The 19,806-nt window shown below is 36.8% G+C and overlaps 1 protein-coding gene across 2 annotated transcripts in view; it reads left to right on the top strand.

Annotated features, from left to right (window-relative positions):
• Positions 1-19,287, top strand: part of LOC113519129 (clavesin-1-like) — a 31,925-nt gene extending 12,638 nt beyond the window's left edge. Inside the window, exons 2-7 of one of the 2 annotated variants that reach the window (XM_052896347.1) lie at positions 1,570-1,722; positions 14,075-14,169; positions 14,805-14,949; positions 15,038-15,231; positions 15,499-15,650; positions 18,442-19,287. In XM_052896347.1, the coding sequence (XP_052752307.1) occupies positions 1,581-1,722; positions 14,075-14,169; positions 14,805-14,949; positions 15,038-15,231; positions 15,499-15,650; positions 18,442-18,586 (873 nt within the window). In that variant the 5' untranslated portion in view covers positions 1,570-1,580 and the 3' untranslated portion in view covers positions 18,587-19,287. Of the gene's footprint in view, positions 1-1,194; positions 1,723-14,074; positions 14,170-14,804; positions 14,950-15,037; positions 15,232-15,498; positions 15,651-18,441 lie in introns of those variants that run through there. The other variant, XM_052896348.1, reaches the window with a different exon arrangement.
• Positions 19,288-19,806: the final 519 nt, after the last annotated feature.

The raw sequence follows: 19,806 nt of genomic DNA, 5'->3' as shown, positions 1-19,806 counted from the left end.
TTCTTCAATATTGTAGAACATACTTTTGTCCTATCACCAATAGTTTCCGCAACGCACGCGACGAAAGATATTTTATAGCATTTTTTACACCTTGAGTTACGTTACTAAAGTTTTAGTAAGGATCCCTAATCTTTTCTAGCAATAAATATAGCCTATGTTACTCAGGATGAATTTAGCTTTCTAATGGTGATAAATTTTTGAAATAGGCAAAGTAGTTTTTGAGTTTATTCATCACAAACATACACACAAATATACAAATCTTTTCTCTTTATAATATTATTGTAGACTAGGTGTATTAATATAGAAATCTTATCCAAAACACAAAATGTAAAAAAATGCTAAGTCTCACAGCGTGATTCTTTATATATATATATATATATATATATATATATATATATATATATATATATATATATATATATATATATATATTCTTGTAAATTACATTGTTAATGCATTTATAAATATTGTTAGCAAGGGTGGACTTATCTCTGACAGAGATCTCTTCCAGTCAACCCAATACAGTTAGAAAACATATCGTTAGCTGGCAGCTGAAGTGCTACAACTATTAATATTTAGAATACATAAATAATTATACCTACAGTTAAATAAAATCATCTTCGTTTTTCCACTACAAAAAATTGTGAGATTTCATGTGAAACCATGTCAGTTATTTAGGTAGTGTCTAGGGAAGCATCTATTGAACAACTTTGTTATAAATGCTTTTTTTTATACAACTTAGAATGGCAAGCAAGCTGACGGCCCACCTGATGTAAAGTGGTAACCGTCGCCTATAGACATGAGCAGTACCGTGGACATAACAGAGTATACTGTTTCGCCCATGATACCCCCATGCGTTGCCATTCCTGAGGACTCAGACGTTATTCCTCTGTACCCAGTAAACTCACGCCATATCCCACCCTTCAAACCGAAACACAGTCATGCAAACACAACTGCTTCGCGGTTGAAACACGAATGGAACAGAGGTACCCAAGCAATCGACTTTTGTACAAAGTCATCAATTGCTTATCAACATTTATAATGACCGTATCAATATTAGATATCTTTATTTCTATAATAATTAAAATGACTTGGCAATTGCACTGCAACATATTCGAATAATAAAATAAAATTTTTCGTAATTGCACTGCTTAGATTTACTTAGTAATCGAAATAGTAGATATAGGCGACGGTTTTTTTTTTAATCGGTGTCAAGTAAGGATGAAGCCAGGTCAGTCGGCCCATCGTGAAGAATTCAACACGAATTAACCACGATGGTTTCGAGGGGCAACCACGTGAAAGTCGACCCGATACGGTATATTGCTAGCAATGCGGCTGTTATTACCCATTACTAATGATAGGGTATATAGCTAGCAATGGGGCAGTTAGACCCCATTACTAACAGTCCCTTTCCCCCTATAGGCGACGGTTAAAATTTTTTATCAGGTGAGCCGTCAGCTTGTTTGCCATTAAAGTTGTATAAAAATTTTTTTTTATTTTTATTAAAGTATTGACAGTTTTAATACAGGATTCATTCTTAACATATTAATCACCTTAATATCTTTACAGATGCGACAGAAATGATGTTCCAAGAGATAGCATTCAAAGCGGAGCTGGACCGCCACAACGACCCTGAGTCCGAGGAGGAGGCGAGGATACTATGCGACGAGCACCCCGCCACCAGGCAGAGGAACATCGACGAGCTGCGAAACATGATTTATGGTAAATTGAGGTCAATAATCCGTTATACCATAACAATTCTCATGTACTGTACTTAATTTATATTTAACACCTCATTAACTTCCCATTAGAGGCACGTGTACTTCTTTGCCATTATTTTTTTTTATATTTCCAAATTGACTAAAAAAACCGGTGAGGTGTGTGTTGAACTAACATGCCAAATAGGGGGGAAAGGGATTGTTAGCAATGTAGTTTGATAACCCCATTGCTAGCAATATGCCCTATTAGGTCGACCTCCACGTGGTTCCCCCTGGAAACCATCGTGAACAATTCTTATTGAATTCGTCACGATGGGCTAACTGACCTGCTTCATCCTCACCTATCATCCTTCACTGGTGCCCCGTTGGTGTATACCGATAGCGCGGGTGGGGTTACCATTCCATTATCACCCATTAAAAAAAAACATGCCAAATATTCCCGCTATGAGATAAAAACATGTTTTTAATCTTACTTTATTTTCTTGTACGAAATAAACACCCACTAGTTGCTATTTCAGATATTTGTTTCACATATTACCAGAGGGAGACATTGTACAAAAGTCGTTTGCTTGGGTACCACTGTTCCATTCGTGTTTCTACTCTGAAGCAGTTGTGTTTGCATGGCTGTGTTTCGGTTTGAAGGCTGGGACATGGCAGTGAATTTACAGGGTGCAAAGGCATAACACTTTAGTCCTCAGAAATGGCAACGCATGGGGGTATCATAGGCGACACAGTATACTCTGTCATGTGTATGGTACTACTCATGTCTATAGGCAACGGTTACTACTTTCCATCAGGCGGGCCGTCAGCTTGTTTGGTATTCAAAGTTGCATAAAAAAACCAACAAATTCAGAGATAAAGACGATGGAGAATTGTATTACATTTTTCATAAGTAGAAAATTATGCAATGCAAAAATAATGAAAGAACAGTTTAGCAGTCTACCCTAAAAAGTATTACGAGTAAATTATACATAGATAGATAGATACTCTTTATTGTTTCCTCCAAAAGATTACAATAGTAAACTTATTATAAATATAAACAATTACAAGAAATAATCACAATGAGAAAACAACGGGCGACCTTATCGCTAAGAGCGATCTCTTCCAGGCAACCTTTGGATGGAGAGGAGTAATTATAAACAATTTAAAAATTAAATTAGTAAATTTGTATTCACAAACATCATTTGTTTGACAGCAGTACTTAAAAGATACGTACAAAAAATAGTAAAAAGCACGCTATTCACAAAACTCTTTCGAGAACGCCTTTGAATAGGTATGATTTATAATAAATTACAGTAGAGATGCCTTTTCAAAATACATATACATTTTTAACTAATTTTAAAAAGCTAGAATACAGCATCGAAGCATTTGGCGGTCTATTGTTTCTGCCTACCCTAATGGCAGACAGGCGTGACAAATATGTATGTGGTCCCGGCATTGATTTTTTTTTATACAACTTAGAATGACAAACAAGCTGACGGCCCACCTGATGGAAAGTAGTAATCGTCGCCTATAGACATGAGCAGTACCATGGACATAACAGAGTATACTGTTTCGCTCATGATATCCCCCCCCCATGCGTTGCCATTCCTGAGGACTCAGGTGTTATTCCTCTGTACCCAGTAAATTCACGCTATATCCCACCGTTCAAACCGAAACACAGCCATGCAAACACAACTGCTTCACGGTTGAAACACGAATCGGACAGAGGTACCCATGCAATCGACTTTTGTACAGTCTCCCTCTGGAATAGAATAGGCCACCCCTTTCATTTTTGTTGTTGTCATAGAAGGCGACTAAAGAAACTTAATGATAGAGGGTAGGAGATAGGTAGATAGGATAGGTAGGTGGATAGGTAGGGGGTGGCTAGCAACGTCCCTCTTAAAACTGAAACTGAAGTCAAAATAACATTGTTCAAGGCGTATTTTCAATCTTTTTACACGAACAGCCTGTGTGTTGACTTTACACGACGGGCAATCTCTACGTGTTCAATACAATATGTAATGTTTTCAGGGTGTTGTTACGGTTGCCACGTTTTTGTAGTGCATCCACAATGTTTGCAGCGGCATCGGCAAATGACTTCTATGCCATCAGACGCAAACAAATTGCATCTCTTTCACACTGACTGCGTGTAAGCGACAGCAGTAACAGCATTCTGAGGGCATTAGGTGATAAATATGATAGCTCGATCCTCTCATTGTGGGCCTTTTAATTACTATGGGGGCCATAAAATGATTTGTTTTGTTTTTTTTACTAACATAGTTTAAGTCGATTGTTACTAACAAAAATAGACCTTAGTTATCTGTAATAAAAATTATTATTATTAGCCTAACTGCGGTTGCCAATCCGTCTGCCAAGCGTGGCAACTACTGGCAAAACTCCCCTTATGGAAAAGGCTTATGTTCAGCAGTGGACAGTTAACGGCTGAAATGATAATATCAGTACGATTGTGTCTCTACATTTTGCTTTTGTATTCTTGTATGTAACATAAGATTGATGGCATGAAAATAGAAGGAAAACATCGTTAATAACTCGAAAAATTGGGGGGAAAGGGATTATAGGGGTAATGGAGACTAAAAATCCCATTGCTAGCAATATACCTAACCAGGTCGACTTGAATGGTTAATTCCTGATGAATTCATCATGATGGGCTAACTGGCCTGTTTTCATTCTCATCGATCACCCTTCACTGGTGCTCCGCCAGCGTATCCCGTTAGCGCAGGCGGGGTTACCATACCATTATCACCCATTAGAAAAAACCTATAAACATCTGCAATACCAGAAGTATTACGCGCGCGTTGTCTTTACTGAAGAAACCTTTATCAAAACAATCTATCTTGAATCTTGAATCAGTCAGATATAAAATCGTAATATTTATTTTTGTTGACTACAGAACACAGGCACGACATCAAGGTTGTAGTTACGAAAAAAAAACTAACAAACAGATACACTTATAGCGAGACACTCACTGTTTACTCATTTCTTACTCAATTATCTGCAGTACAGTCAGAAACAAAGGTTGCTGGACATGATTAATTTAAAATTTATATATATGTATGTTTGTATGGATGTAAGACATGAACATTAACTCAGAAGGAAATGGATAAACTTAGAGCCATTAAAATGTGGTGTTGTAGAAGGATGGAGAAAATTAGCTGGAGGGATCGAATTAGCAATGAGGAGGTCCTGCTTAGGGTTGAGGAAAAAAAACAAATTATTAGAACTATTGAGGACAGAAGGGGAAAAATGTTGGGGCACTTGATACGACACGACGAACTTATGAACATTATAATAGAAGGTAAGATAGAGGAAAGGAGGGGAAGAGGGAGACCGAGACATAGTTACATCAGGCAGATCAAGGAAGAAGTTGGTGTCGTGAACTGGTTGATGGTGGAAAATCGTAGTGAGTGACAAAAGCTCCGCCGACAAGAGCGCAGCTCTTAAATAGGATATATATATATATATATATATATATATATCTATATATATATTTAATAATCATAAATTACTAATCAATGTAAACTAAAAAAAAAAAACTAATAAATAAATCCATATTAAACATTACTTACTAACGACTTATCAATGAAAAAATAATATTTCTTGGACATGATTAATTTTCAATCCATTTATAACAATCACGCCTGTCTCCCATTGAAGTAGACAGAAACAATGAATTACTTTTTAAATACATTATATCAATAATTGTAATCAATTTCGATCGGGGTTTCAAAGATGTTTCCTCCCACCAACGCTTAGATTATAGAACGAGCTTCCTCCTGTCGAGATTTTTCAAAAAAGGGGTAAAGGTTTCTTCAAGGTCAGCAACGCGCGCGTAATTCCCTTGGTATTGCAGGCATTCATAGATTACAGTGACTGTTTACCACCAGGTGGACCTTAGGCTTGTTTACCGCTACAGTGATATAAAAAAAAGACTTAATTTCAAGGGCTCTCCTTCCTTTGAATTCTAAAATTCGATGTCACTATGATATATGACTTATGACGAAACTGTAATTAGTATTCTACCATATTGGTGTTCAGTTATTTATTACTTTTAAATTAATTAGATTACGATTTTTTTTTTATTTATCGTATCTGTGGCATTGATAACGTACAGAGACTGTGATATAATGATCTGTGATTATCAGGTTTTTGACGCAATTGAATTGGAACCAATTCCATATCACCTTGAATACATATTAAATGGACGTAACCAATATATAATTTTAAAGTCTATTCGAAAAATTCAACCAATACTCGTATCTTTTTATTCGTAAAGTTTCGTTGCTGACTGTACTAAAGTGGGATTAAATTGAAATCGCATTAAATACACATTAATTGGACATTACCAGCGTACTATTTTGACATTTATTTATTGATTAAACTTAAATACGCCTCGAAAGTGTAAATGGAGGACTTTACACCATATGGCATTATCTAAGTCGACCGTAGACAGGAATAATCTATACTTATAATGAATCTGTAGAGAGGTCATATCTGTACATGAAATATATTTCCAAAATAACTATCAGGGGGTGATTAGTGATCGATACTGATGACAAAAATGCAATCAGTAAAATTTTTGTCTGTCTGTCTGTATGTTCGTTATAGAAACAAAAACTACTCGACGGATTTTAACGAAAGTTGGTACAATTATTCTTCATACTCCTGAGCAGGTTATAGTATACTTTTCATCACGCTACGATCAATAGGAGCAGAGTAGTGAAGGGAAATGTTGGGAAAACGGGAGAAATTACTCCATTTTTAAGCTTCCGTCGCGTGTGCAGCCTTATTGGCAACTTTTTAAAATGTAAAAATGTCTACCCGTGCGACGCCGGGACGAGCCCTTCTAATATAATAATTGGTATTAAATTAACAGTCGTATCTATGTGTCTTTGCTGACCGTACCTAAACAAATATTACCATCTTTGAATGCATGAGCACCAAAGCATTAAAATTGTAAAGCCCAAAATAGAGGGGAATGTTTGAATAGAATGGCGGACTCTGCCCTTGAGTGGAACACTGGGTAATTATAATCAGTGCATTGTTTTGGTCATTATGGGGTTTTGCATGTGAAATACATAGGGCTGCCATCCGTCCGGAATTCCCTATTTTATCCTAGTTTGAAGGGCGTCCGAGGGCCGTCCGGCAGGGGTGTTTGAAAAGTGGACACTTTTGTTGTCAGGGGAAATCCATTTTTTTTTATAGGTAGGCGACCAATTGAAATAAAACTTAGGTACAATACATCCACACAAAAAAAAAAAAAATCCACAATAACTCTGTTTTTATGTAACAATGTTTTTATTTTTGTTATAAAAAAAATTTTTTTAAATGTCCGGGGAAAATACCATATTTCGCCCAAATGTCCGGGATTTTAGTCGTGTTTATTCGTTTTTTTTTATACAACTTAGAATGGCAAACAAGCTGACGGTCCACCTAATGGAAAGTGGTAACCGTCGCCTATAGACATGAGCAGTACCGTGGACATAACAGAATATACTGTTTCGCCCATTATACCCCCATGCGTTGCCATTCCTGAGGACTCAAGTGTTATTCCTCTGTACCCTGTAAATTCACTGCCATATCCCACCCTTCAAACCGAAACACAATCATGCATACACAACTGCTTTACGGTTGAAACACGAATGGGACAGAGGTACGCAAGCAATCGACTTTTGTACAAAGTCTCCCTCTGGTAAATCGGTGTCGACAATTTAGATGATGGCAACCCTAGAAATATTATATATATACTCCATATTACTCTGTAAACAAAATTATGGCAATCGTTTTTTTTAATGGATGATACGCTATCGGTATACACTGGCGGGACACCAATAAGGGATGATAAATGAAGATGAAGCGGGTCAGCATGTTAAGGTTTCTTCAGGGTCGGCACCACGCACTTGACACTCCCAGTGTTGCAGCCGTCCATAGAATACAGCGGGTCTACAATGAAATGAAATTCCGAAATTTCGGACTCAATTTCGTCTTTTTGTTTATACCAAAATCGGACCTATAAATGGAGTTTAACATTTCGTTCGTCATACATCCTATCATAAAAGTCAAAAGGAACAATATTTTAATATTTTTAATATTTACAAACAACATGTATTATGTAATTTTAACATCAAATTTGTGTTTCGTTTGGCTCCGAAATTTCGGAAAACATTTCATGGTAGGCCCTCTGTGACTGTTTGCCATCAGACGGGCTGTTTGCCTTCATTGTGGTATAAAAAACTTAACTAATTTTATTATAATTCCTTCTTGTTGCTTGTATGCCACCGTTGTGTTTGTTGATTGCATATTAGCTGGTTAACACATGGCCAATGTTTGTTATTCACTTATCAGTAACTGCATGGAGTAATCTTGTAAATATCTGCATTTGTATACATTAACGCCTTTGTCTAAATCTTTATGGGCATTTGAGGTCATACAAATAACATACAAACAGATAAATAAGTAATAAAATAATATTCTAAAACAAGTACTTCAATAAAAATCAAACAGTGATTATAAACTGTACATTCACAACCGATATGGTTACAAACAGAGACAAAAAAAATAATTTTTAATCTATACTTGAAAAATGGGACGACATCGAAAGCTTAGTTTAAGCACAAATTTGATGTTAAAATTACACAATTCATGCCGTTTGGAAATATTAAAAATGTTAAAATATCGTTCTTTTGGACTTTTATGATAGGATGTATGACGAACGAAATGTTAAACTCCATTTATTGGTCCGATTTTGGTATAAATAAAAACACACGAAATTGAGTCCGAACATTCGGAATTTCGTTACAAGGTAGACCCACTGTTACTAAATAACTGTAGCGACATCTAGTGGACCGTACAGAAATTAATATGACAGAACAAAACAACGAAACAAGTGTGTCTCTAGGCACTTGAGGGGGGAAAGGGATTGTTAGTAATGGAGACTGAGAATCCCATTGCTAGCAATATACCCAACAAGGTCGACCTCCTCGCAGTTCTCCCTGGAAACTATCATGGTTAATTCCTGATGAATTCATTATGATGGGCTAACTGGTCTGTTTACATTATCATCTATCAACCTTCACTGGTGCTCCGCCAGCGTATCCCGTTAGCGCAGGCCGTTACCATGCCATTTGCACCCACCAAAAAAAAAACTAGGCACTTGAACAATACTTTTAGAGTTAAATTGAATCCATTTAACTCTAAAATTTCGAAACATTAAATTAACAAAAATGTGTTATTTATTATACTTCTAAACATTATTTATAATTATATTGTTATTTTTTTTTTATTTTTCTATTTGTTTGTTTCGGCATTGTGTAAAAACTGCTGTACCAAGTTGAATATAGTTTTTACAATTATGATGTGCCCGATGCTCCTAGTGTATGTTATATTTTAAGACGACATCTGATATACTCTTACTTGATAGACTTGATACTCTCGTATCAAGTTACAGGTAAAAATTAGTTATGTTAAAAATTAAAATATATAGTATTTTCTATATTAATTCACGCAAGCAAAGCTGTAGTCTGTTAGATATAAATACTGGAAACAAGGACAAAACTATAGAAAGCAGGATAAAACGAAATCAGTTCCTTTATTTATTTTTATTTCCATGATTCTAATGATAAAATTCTCAGTCTGAGAATTTTATTATATCTGAGAACCATCGAACATCGATTAAAACTCCTAATAGATAAAAACAAGCGTTATTGCGACGCATGACTCTCTATTCACCTTTCTCTATTTACATTAATTTGATATAATTACATAAGATAAATAAAAAGAGCTAGAAAAAAATTCGTCACTAGAGCGTCGCCGAAAAACGTGGTGAATGGCACGAGCGCGACTCTTGAATAATGATTAAATAATAAAATATCTCGTTTATATAATGTTTGTATTATGTTCAATGCGTAATCTAAGATCTCCATTCGCCGGCAAAATTCATCATTTATAAGAAGATATCAAAATATCAGTGTAGCAAAACTATCACTGAGCTGTAGCCTATTTGGGTCACTGCGACACACTTGGTGAAAACATATTTCCATACTTTATCTTTTGTTTTATATTTAAAAAAGTGTAAATAATTTGTAATTGTATAAACTCTATATATATATATATAATATACCAGAGGGAGACTTGGTACAAAAGTCGATTGCTTGGGTACCTCTGTCCCATTCGTGTTTCTACCGTGAAGCAGTTGTGTTTGCATGGCTGTGTTTCAATTTGAAGGGTGGGATATGGCGTTAATTTACAGGGTACAGAGGAACAACACCTTAGTCCTCAGAAATGGCAACGCATGGGGGGTATCATGGGCGAAACAGTATACTCTGTTATGTCCATGGTACTGCTCTTGTCTATAGGCGACGGTTACCACTTTCCATCAGGTGGGCCGTCAGCTTGTTTGCCATTCTAAGTTGTATAAAAAAAATTAATTTATTAATTTACGTGTGTCATAAATGGCTCTAATAAAGTGTTTATCTATCTATCTATCAGTGTTTTGCTGTTTAAGGACAAAGCAATAAACTGCTGCTGTTTTTTTTTAATGGGTGATAATGGAATGGTATTCCCGTCTGCGTTAACGGTATACGCTGGCGAGGCACCAGTGAGGGATGATAGGGGACGAAAGCAGGTCAGTTAGCCCATTGTGATGAATTTCACTAGAATTAACCACGACGGTTTCCAGGAGGAAACACGTGGAGGTCGACCTGATAGGGTGTATAGGAATACATGTTAGTTATGGGTCAGTTAGACTCCATTACTAACAATGTTGTTGGCCACAGATGGCCTTAACAGCTTCACCAAGCGCGTGTGCAGGGGCAAACGTGGATGGTACTCCAAGCCCACGAGAGGGGAGCGATAAAATATCGACTCTTACTTATGGACTGCGGTGTACGCCCAAAGGCGCCAGAGCGGTTCGGACCTCAGCTTACATCACCGCACTTCGACTCCCGTCGGTCTCGAGTCGATTTGTCGTAACGAGTGAGGAAGTGGAGTCGGTGAGATGCGCTCGGGCGTAAACGTGAGGTCTTCGTCCCCACTGGCGGGGACGTGTGCCGTGACGTGTGCTCTGTGTCTGTGTGATTACGCGTGACGAGTGTTCCGTGGTGGGGGGGGGGGGGGGGGGGCTTTTAATTATCCACTGTTGAACATAAGCCTTCCCCTTAGGCGGTTTTGCCAGTAATAGCTTTGCAGGTGGGTTGGCAACCGCAGTTAACCTTTGGTGATATTTTAAGAAGGATGCTGCTGTCTCTGTATCTGCTGGATTCGGAAATTTTCTTTTTTATCTGAAACTATAATATTTTCAAACTGATCTCATAGAAATTTTATCAAAAAAGGTTCAGTGGTTTAGTTTTTAAATCAAAATTACTGGTTTTGTCACAAATGAACTCTCTTTTTTCTGGAACACAATCTAAAATTATTTTCGTTTGTTGTAGTTTTATTAGTAATACGGAAACATAGGCCTGTGTGTCCAACTCGCACTTGACCGCTTCCTTTTATACTTGGCACACTTAGTAAACTATCTTGAAATGTCTTTCTATTGAAATAACAGTGCATTGAACAAAGTAGCTTAAACAAAGAGCTATTTTTCATTTTTAGTCTGTTTTATTTTTAAACTAGCTTTAATCCCGACTTCGCCCTTCCCCAGGTAGCAGTTATTCGTCATATTGGCGTCAAATTGCAGCAATGGGCAGCAGCGTCCCTCTTAAAACATTATCAAAAGCTAAACTGCGGTTGTCAACCCGGCTGCCAAGCGTGACAACTATTTGACCACCCCCCTCCCCCCGCCCCTATTATGAGGGAGGCTATGTTCAGCAGTGGACAGCTATTGGCTGATACAATACAATAAATGTCATATGTCTTCGGTCGACTGGTTGACAACGCTATGGCTATATGGGTTAAATCCACCATTTACACTTTCTAGGTATATTAACATCATCATTATATCAGCCTTTAACTGTCCACTGCTGAACATAAGCCTCTCCCATGGGGGCTTTTGCCAGTAGTTGCCACGCTTAACAGGCGAATTGGCAACCGCAGTTAGCTTCGATGTCTTAAGAGGAACGCTGCTGCCCATCTCTCGCCCTCCCTTAGTCGCCTGTTACCCACGGGAAAAGGTGGTCTATCTATGCCAGGATCACACAAAACTTTTTAGGTATATTAAAATTTAATAAATTAATAAATTATCCTCCATTACTCGACAAATCACAATAGTACAATATTTAAGGGAAATGGGATTGTTAGTAATGGAGACAGAGAATCCCATAGCTAGCAATATACCCAACCAGGTCGACCTCCTCCCGGTTCCCCTTGGAAACTATCATGGTTAATTCCTGATGAATCCATCATGATGGGCTAACTGGCCTGTTTTCATTTTCATCGATCACCCTTCACTGGTGCTCCACCAGCGTATACCGGTAGCGTAGATGGAGCTGCCATTCCATTTTCATCCATCAGGAAAAAAAAAAGTACAATATTTAATTGTTGTAAATATTTCTTATGAAATTTACATTAAAATAAGTAACAAGGTCGTTTGCAATTTCTATTTTATGGGGACTTGCGACGCGAAGCAATTCCAAACGGCTGTGTTGGGTAATACACAATCGATTGTAATTATTCGCTCGACTACGCTTGAACGCTGTGTGCAATCCATAATTTCATATCTTTGTTCTCAACACGATTCGTAGATTGAACTACGTGACGCATACGGCTCACCTTAAGATAAATGTTTAAATAATAATACAGGAATATTTTTGTAGGATGATAATAGAATGGTAACCCTGTCTGCGCTAACGGTATATGTTGGTGAATCACCAGTGAGGAGTGATAGGTGAGAATAAAAAGGCAGGTCAGTTAGCTCATCGTGATGAATACACTTGGTATTCAGCACGATAGTTTCTAAGGAGAACCACGTGGAGGTCGACCTGACAAGATATTATTGGAAGCAATGGGGCTGCCCAACGAATAATATATTTATTTATTTTACACTTTATTGCACCAAGTAAAAAGAAAAAAAACAAATACAGTAAATATTAATGAGAAGTGATACAAAAGGCGGCCTTATCGCTAAGCAATCTCTTCCAGACAACCTTTGGGTAGAGGACAGTGAGAAAAAGACAAAGGGTAGGTGGCGCACTATTATATAGATATTATCACATATATACACTACATATACACATACAAATATATACATAAACATACATATACTTAATAGCACACATAAAACAGAAGAAAACGATGGAGGAAAATGAAGAGAGAACACAGGAAAATAGTACTAAAGGGAAAGGTAGTAGGATTTAACAGAGGTTTTGAAGCTAGTAAGAGTTTGAGCGCACCGAATAGAGGTAGGCAGAGAGTTCCACAGGCGAACTGTCTGAACAGTAAAGGATTTAGAATAAAAGGAAGAAGAATGAGTGGGAAATTTGAGGCAGAGGTTATTGACACTGCGTAGAGTATGATCATTAGCCTCAGTGACTAGTAGGATGAAATAGATATACTTAACAAAAATCTAATAATAAGTACCTATTCGTATCCATGTTATTGTAAACTTCAAACTAAGAAAGTTTTTATTGCAGTTTGTTTGGAAATTTCCAAGTTGCATAATAAGGAAGCATTGTTGAAGTACGTACGTAAATATTTTTTCTTCTTCGTAGAAAGCGTATAGAGACTTGTTTACTTATTCATAAGAACAAAAACCTACTACATACCTATTTTATCTATAGATATGTTTTGTCACTCTCTTTCAAATTGAGAATTTAGCGCAAAAGCAAAAAGACCAATATAATATAATATGAATCGGGAAGTAAATACCAATATAGTACTTAATTAACAGAGGGAGACTTTATACAAAAGTCGATTGCTTGGGTACCTCTGTTCCATTCGTGTTTCAACCGTGAAGCAGCTGTGTTTCGGTTTGAAGGGTGGGATGTGGCAGTGAATTTACTGGGTACAGAGGAATAACGCCTGAGTCCTCAGGAATGGCAACGCATGGGAGGTGTACCATGGGCGAAACAGTATACACTGTTATGTCCATGGTACTGCTCATGTCTATAGGCGACGGTTACTACTTTCCATCAGGTGGGCCGTCAACTTGTTTGCCATTCTAAGTTGTATAAAAAAAAGAAAAACCCGCTCGTATTGAATCCGACTGGTATGGGCGATATTGCAATGTGTGGTCAGTAATATACAGAAGAGCTCGATATATAGATATCGGATATTACCCGTGATAGTACGTGATGTCCATGATGCCATTTCTAAGAACTGTAGTGTTACTCCTACACCACTATACCCTTTAATTTCACTGGCATATTCAAATCTTTAAATATATATATATTTTTTTTTATTAATTAAAAACCTGTCTCCAGAACGCGGCGAGTGCTGCCCCCCACGGACTGATGATGCATTCTTACTCCGGTTCCTGAGGGCGCGCCGCTCTGTGCCTGCGCGAGCGCACAGGCTGGTCAGTATATAATAGGATAACTACTTTATATAAAGATCATGTCAATCAAGTGTAATGTAAGACCTATTCTTTTTTATACCATTAAGGTGGCAAACAAGTGGCCCACCTGATGGTAAGCGATTAACGTAGCCTATGAAGGACTGCAATATCAGGGACATTACGCGCGCGTTGCTGACCCTGAAGAAACCTCTTTAACCTTTCTCTGAAGAACCCCATGCTGTAGTCTCTTCGAAAAAGCTCGGTAGGGAGGTCATTCCATAACCTAAGCGAGGGGAAGGGATTGTTACTAACTCCATTACTAGCAATATACCCTATCAGGTCGACCTCCACGCGCAAATCATCGTGGTTAATTTATTGTTGAATTCTTCACTATGGGCCAACTGATCTACTTTCATCCCCACCTATCATCTATCACTGATGCCCCGTCAGCGTATACCGATAGCACAGGCGGGGTTACCATCGCATTTTCACTTATTTTCATAACCTGAGCGTTCGTGGGAGGAAATATTTCCGAAACATATGTTCAGCAGTGGACGATAGATGGGCTGCAATGATGATTATGATATTATTTTAATAAAAAATTATAATCAAGAAGTCACGACGCAAACTGTCATATAACTACTTTTGTTTTTCAGTTAGTCCGCTACTGCAATTTCCGGGAACAGAACCCGCAACTGTGGCGCGACCAGGATTGGTTCAGATTCAGTCGACTGGGCAACGTCTTCGAGGGCGTACTATTCGACCGACCCGATGTTGGTAGACTAATTATTTGCAGACTCGGTAAGAATTTTTGAAAAAATTCGGTCCATTTCATTAGTTCAAAAACTAGTCAGTAATAAAGTAATGCCATAATTTGATATTGTTCTAGGTTTATGGGACCCGGATCAGTTACCAGCAGAAGATCTCATCAGTGCCTGTCTATTACTCCTCGAAGTGGGCATCATGCAGCCCAAACTTCAGATCTTGGGTGGTACAGCGTTGGTAGACTGCAAAGGGATCACCATGCATCATATAAGGCATATCACGCCGTCTATAGTGTTACAAGCCATTAATGTTATGGGGGTAAGTCCTAATATTCTAAGATTCCGCTACTATTTTCTGGAGGAATAATATTTGTTAATGAATCTTGGTTTAAATAAAAACTAACTGGGAACAGACAGACAGTTCTCAGTTAGTTGCAACCTAGGGTTGTCAGGTAAAAATAAGTAATATATTTGTCAAGTAAACATATATATATATCCCAACGAAATCTGCGGGAAACAGCTAGTCAACATATAGATTTTTTTAGTTCTGGTGTTATCTTTACTTTTTTTTTCAATTGCATTCCAGTTCGCGTTTCCCCTCCACCAGCGCGGGGTGCACGTCATCAACTGCTCCAGAGTATTCGAGACTTTATTTCACTTCTTCAAGCGACTGGCGCCAGCTGACGATCTATGGAAAAGGGTCTACTTCCATGGCTATAATTGTAACTCGTTACAAAGGTATTACTATTAGAAAAAAAATTTTGCTTCAACATAGATAAGTTCCAAGATACAGAGACATACCTAACATCTTATTACTAGTACGTGAATCCGAATGATTTTGTTATTCGAATAATTAGTAATTGGGGGGAAAGTAATTGTTAGTAATGAGGCCTAACTGCCCCATTGCTAGCAATACATCAGGTCGACCTACACGTGGTTCCCCCTGAAAAATTATCGTGGTTAATTCTAGTAAATTTATCACGATTGGCTAACTGACCTGCTTGTTTCATCCTCACTTATCATCCTTCACTGGTGCCACGCCTGTGTATACCGATAGCGCAGACGGGGTGACCATTTCATTATCACCCATTAAAAAAAAATTAGTAATTACAAATTTTATAAATCGGCTACTAAATTAACAATATATTCATTTTCGTATTCGAATGATTTCACCAATCACTAATACGATCCAAACTCTTCTTTTCATTCAAGAGTTTCCTCTTGTCGGTGCAACTAATTCATGCATCTTCCTCCAGCCAGCTCTATCCCAGGCCATATCCTTTATCTCCCTATACGACATGACGCCTAGTGTTTCCTTTATCTGTCCCATGTAGTTAATCCTCGGTCTTCCTCTTCCTCTTTTGCCCTCTATCTTTCCTTCTATTATGCTCTTAAAATTATTACGATCCAAACTACTAATAATAAAAACAACGGCGGTTCCCTGCATCTAAAAACATTTGTTTCGAAAATTGCTAAATATACCTACTTCATTAGCAACACTATCGACTGTTAACAAGAAAGAAGGACATTCCAGCCATCGGGTCAACTCGGCTGCGTTCGTACCTACTCGTACATGAGCAAACACATCGTACATGAATCATTTGTACAAAGTTTTATTATGCAATCATCATCATCATCATCATCATCTGCTTACCCTTATCCCAATTATTATATTTAGTATGTTTTTATCCATATTACAAAAAGATTTGGCCTATAGTTTTATAACCGGCCGCCTGCCTGACGTCCACCTTCTTTGGGAATTATATCCAATAATTTTATGCAATAAAGAATAAATAAATCAATAAATATCTTAGATCTTAGGAATGGTAACATATGAGGGCGTCATAGTATATTCTATTATGTCCATGTGCTATTCATATCTGCATATAGCGACCATAACTTTCCATAAGGTACATTGTCAGCTTACCAAAGGGAGACTTTCTACAAAAGTCGATTGCTTGGGTACCTCTGTCCCATTCGTGTTTCTACCGTGAAGCAGTTGTGTTTGCATAGCTGTTTCGATTTGAAGGATGGGATATGGCGTGAATTTACTGGGTACAGAAGAATAACATCTGAGTCCTCAGGAATGGCAACGCAGGGGGGGTATAATGGGCGAAACAGTATACTCTGTTATGTCCATAGTACTGCTCATGTTTATAGGCGACGGTTACCACTTTCCATCAGGTGGGCCGTCAGCTTGTTTACCATTCTAAGTTGTATAAAAAAAAAAGAATTCAAATTTGCTTTATTTATTTACTAACGTTTACGGACTGGAATAACAATATGCCTATCTCCTTATCCATCTCATATAATACGTATATACCAAATTTCATAGTGATTCGATAAGTCGGTAAGACGATATAAGATTACAAACAAACAAACTCACTTTTACATTTATATTAGTAAGGATTTTCTTTCACTAACATACAGCTATAACGCCTACAAGAAAGTTAATAACAATAATGTTTTACAACATTTCTGCGCATAATTATTCCTAATCGGTAATAAAACAAATAAACGGTGAAATAAAATAAATATATGTACTTTAATTTATATTAAAAAAACACACTTTTAATTGGGGCAAACCAATTATTTTGTTTAAAAAACTAAACTATTTTTAGTAAAATACTTACAAATAAAGAACCTTAATTTTGTTGTTAAAAAGCTTGTAAGTACATATTATGTGAAAAAAAAAAAAAACATTGAAGAATTTCCACTGGTTTTCAGTTCAGAATAATAATGTTCTAAGTTCACTGTTACAGTTTTTCTCAACCTGTCCCTTTCATTTTTACTTATTTTATATTTGTATTTTAACTTAATGACAGTTAGTTTAACTTACGTATAATTTGGTCGAGGAAGTTCTATTAGTTTCGAAACCATTCGGGGCCCGCCGAAGCGTGCAGTCAGACTCACGCTTGCGTCACTACCGCTCAAGATTAAGGGTTCCGATTGGTCGTGAAACTAGTCGAGCTAACTTGACCAAATCACTACATAGTACAAAACAAAGTTGCTGTCGCTGTCTGTCCGTCCGTATGTATGCTTAAATCTTTAAAACTACGCAACGGATTTTGAAGCGGTTTTTTTTTAATAGATAGAGTAATTCAAGAGAAAGGTTTATATGTATAATACATGCATAATATAGTAGAGGAACACTGATAATTTTATAGGTTTCTAATGTGATGTGATATAATAGGCACCCGTGCGAAGCCGGGGCGGGTCGCTAGTTACATATAAGTTAAACCGATAATTATTACATTAAAATGGAACCTCAATGATTTATCATCATCAACTGTCCACCGATAAACATAAGCCTGCCCCTTGGGGGGATTTTGCCAGTAGTTGCCGCGCTTGGCATACAGATTGGCGACCGCAATTAGGCTTCAGAGATGTTCTAAGAGGGACGCTGCTGCTCATTCCTCGCCTTCCCTTGGTCGCCTCTTATGACACCCATGGAAAAGGAAGGGGTGGCCTATTCTATGCCGGGACCACGCACCCTTAATTATTTATACAAACTTTTTTAATATTTCAGGTACATACATCCCGATTGTCTTCCGAAGAGGTACGGTGGTGTCCGGGACGAGGTCTCTTTAGAACTATGGCTCACTAAGATCAAACAGTACAAGAACAAGGAGTTTGATACCGATATGAGAACCCTGGGTTACTCCGTCGATTGACACTTAGTCATTATTGTTTATGGCACGGTTTAAAAAGGTTTATTGGGCAGAATTGGTAATGTCTTTATTATTTGTAAGAAGTCCTATATTAGAAAGAAAGAAAATAATATTTATTAATTGCTTAATTTCCCATTTAATATATTTTTTTTATTATTTTGTTTATTTATAAATATCAAAAATATTTATTAATAAACAAAATAGAAAATCACTGAAATTACTACAGTTAATTATATCCTACATTAAACAATCCTTCTTACTAAATTTAAATACAAATCATGTAGACATATTCAAAGAGATTTGTTTATAAGCACTTTTAAATCGTATTTTTTTTTATGAAAATTATACTGTACTTATTTTACATTGAAATTTAATAAAGTTAATTTTTTAAAGTAGCTTATAGCCGTTAATTCGTACACGTGCATTTCAACCGTGAAGCAGTTGTGTATCCATGGCTGTGTTTCGGTTTGAAGGGTGGGATATGGCGTGAATTTACTGGGTACAGAGGAATAACACCTGAGTCCTCAGGAATGGCAACGCACGAGGGGTATCATGGGCGAAACATTATACTCTGTTATGTCCATGCTACTGCTCATGTCTATAGGCGACGGTTACCACTTTCCATCAGGTGGGCCGTCAGCTTGTTTGCCATTCTAAGTTGTATAAAAAAAAAACTCAATTAAATGGACCACAAAACACATGCAAGATAATATAGACTATAGATACAACTGTGAATACCACATTCAATTCGATGCTAGTTCTTGCATGATGTCGAAACAATCATATGAACAAACAGATAGACAGATAAATTTTCTAATTTCTCCTATTATTCCCTCATGACAATATTTCATAAATACCTCCATATATAGACATTAGTTACGATTTTAATATATTATAATAAGAAATGAGATAAGTAATTTATTAGCACTGAAATTCTGTCAATAAAATACTTGTACTAACAGACCTTTATTAATAATTACAAAGGCAATTTCTATTTACATTACATTTATATTCTATAATTAAAGAGCAATAGAAATATATCTTTTTTTAATAACATTCATTAATATTAACTCGATGTATATTTATTTATTTATCCGAAGCTAAAAAGAAATTGTATAACATAGATACTATATAACAACATTATAAAAAATATAAATTAAAATTGCAGTTCACTTACAGTCAAATATAATTCAAATCGTTTTTCCTTTTTTATTTATATTATA

This window comes from Galleria mellonella, unplaced genomic scaffold (assembly GCF_026898425.1).
Source record: "Galleria mellonella isolate WM207_F2 unplaced genomic scaffold, CSIRO_AGI_GalMel_v1 utg32, whole genome shotgun sequence".
NCBI classification, from domain to species: domain Eukaryota; kingdom Metazoa; phylum Arthropoda; class Insecta; order Lepidoptera; family Pyralidae; genus Galleria; species Galleria mellonella.
Note: the sequence above shows the minus strand (reverse complement) of the source record. Positions and strands in the feature narration are given on the sequence as shown.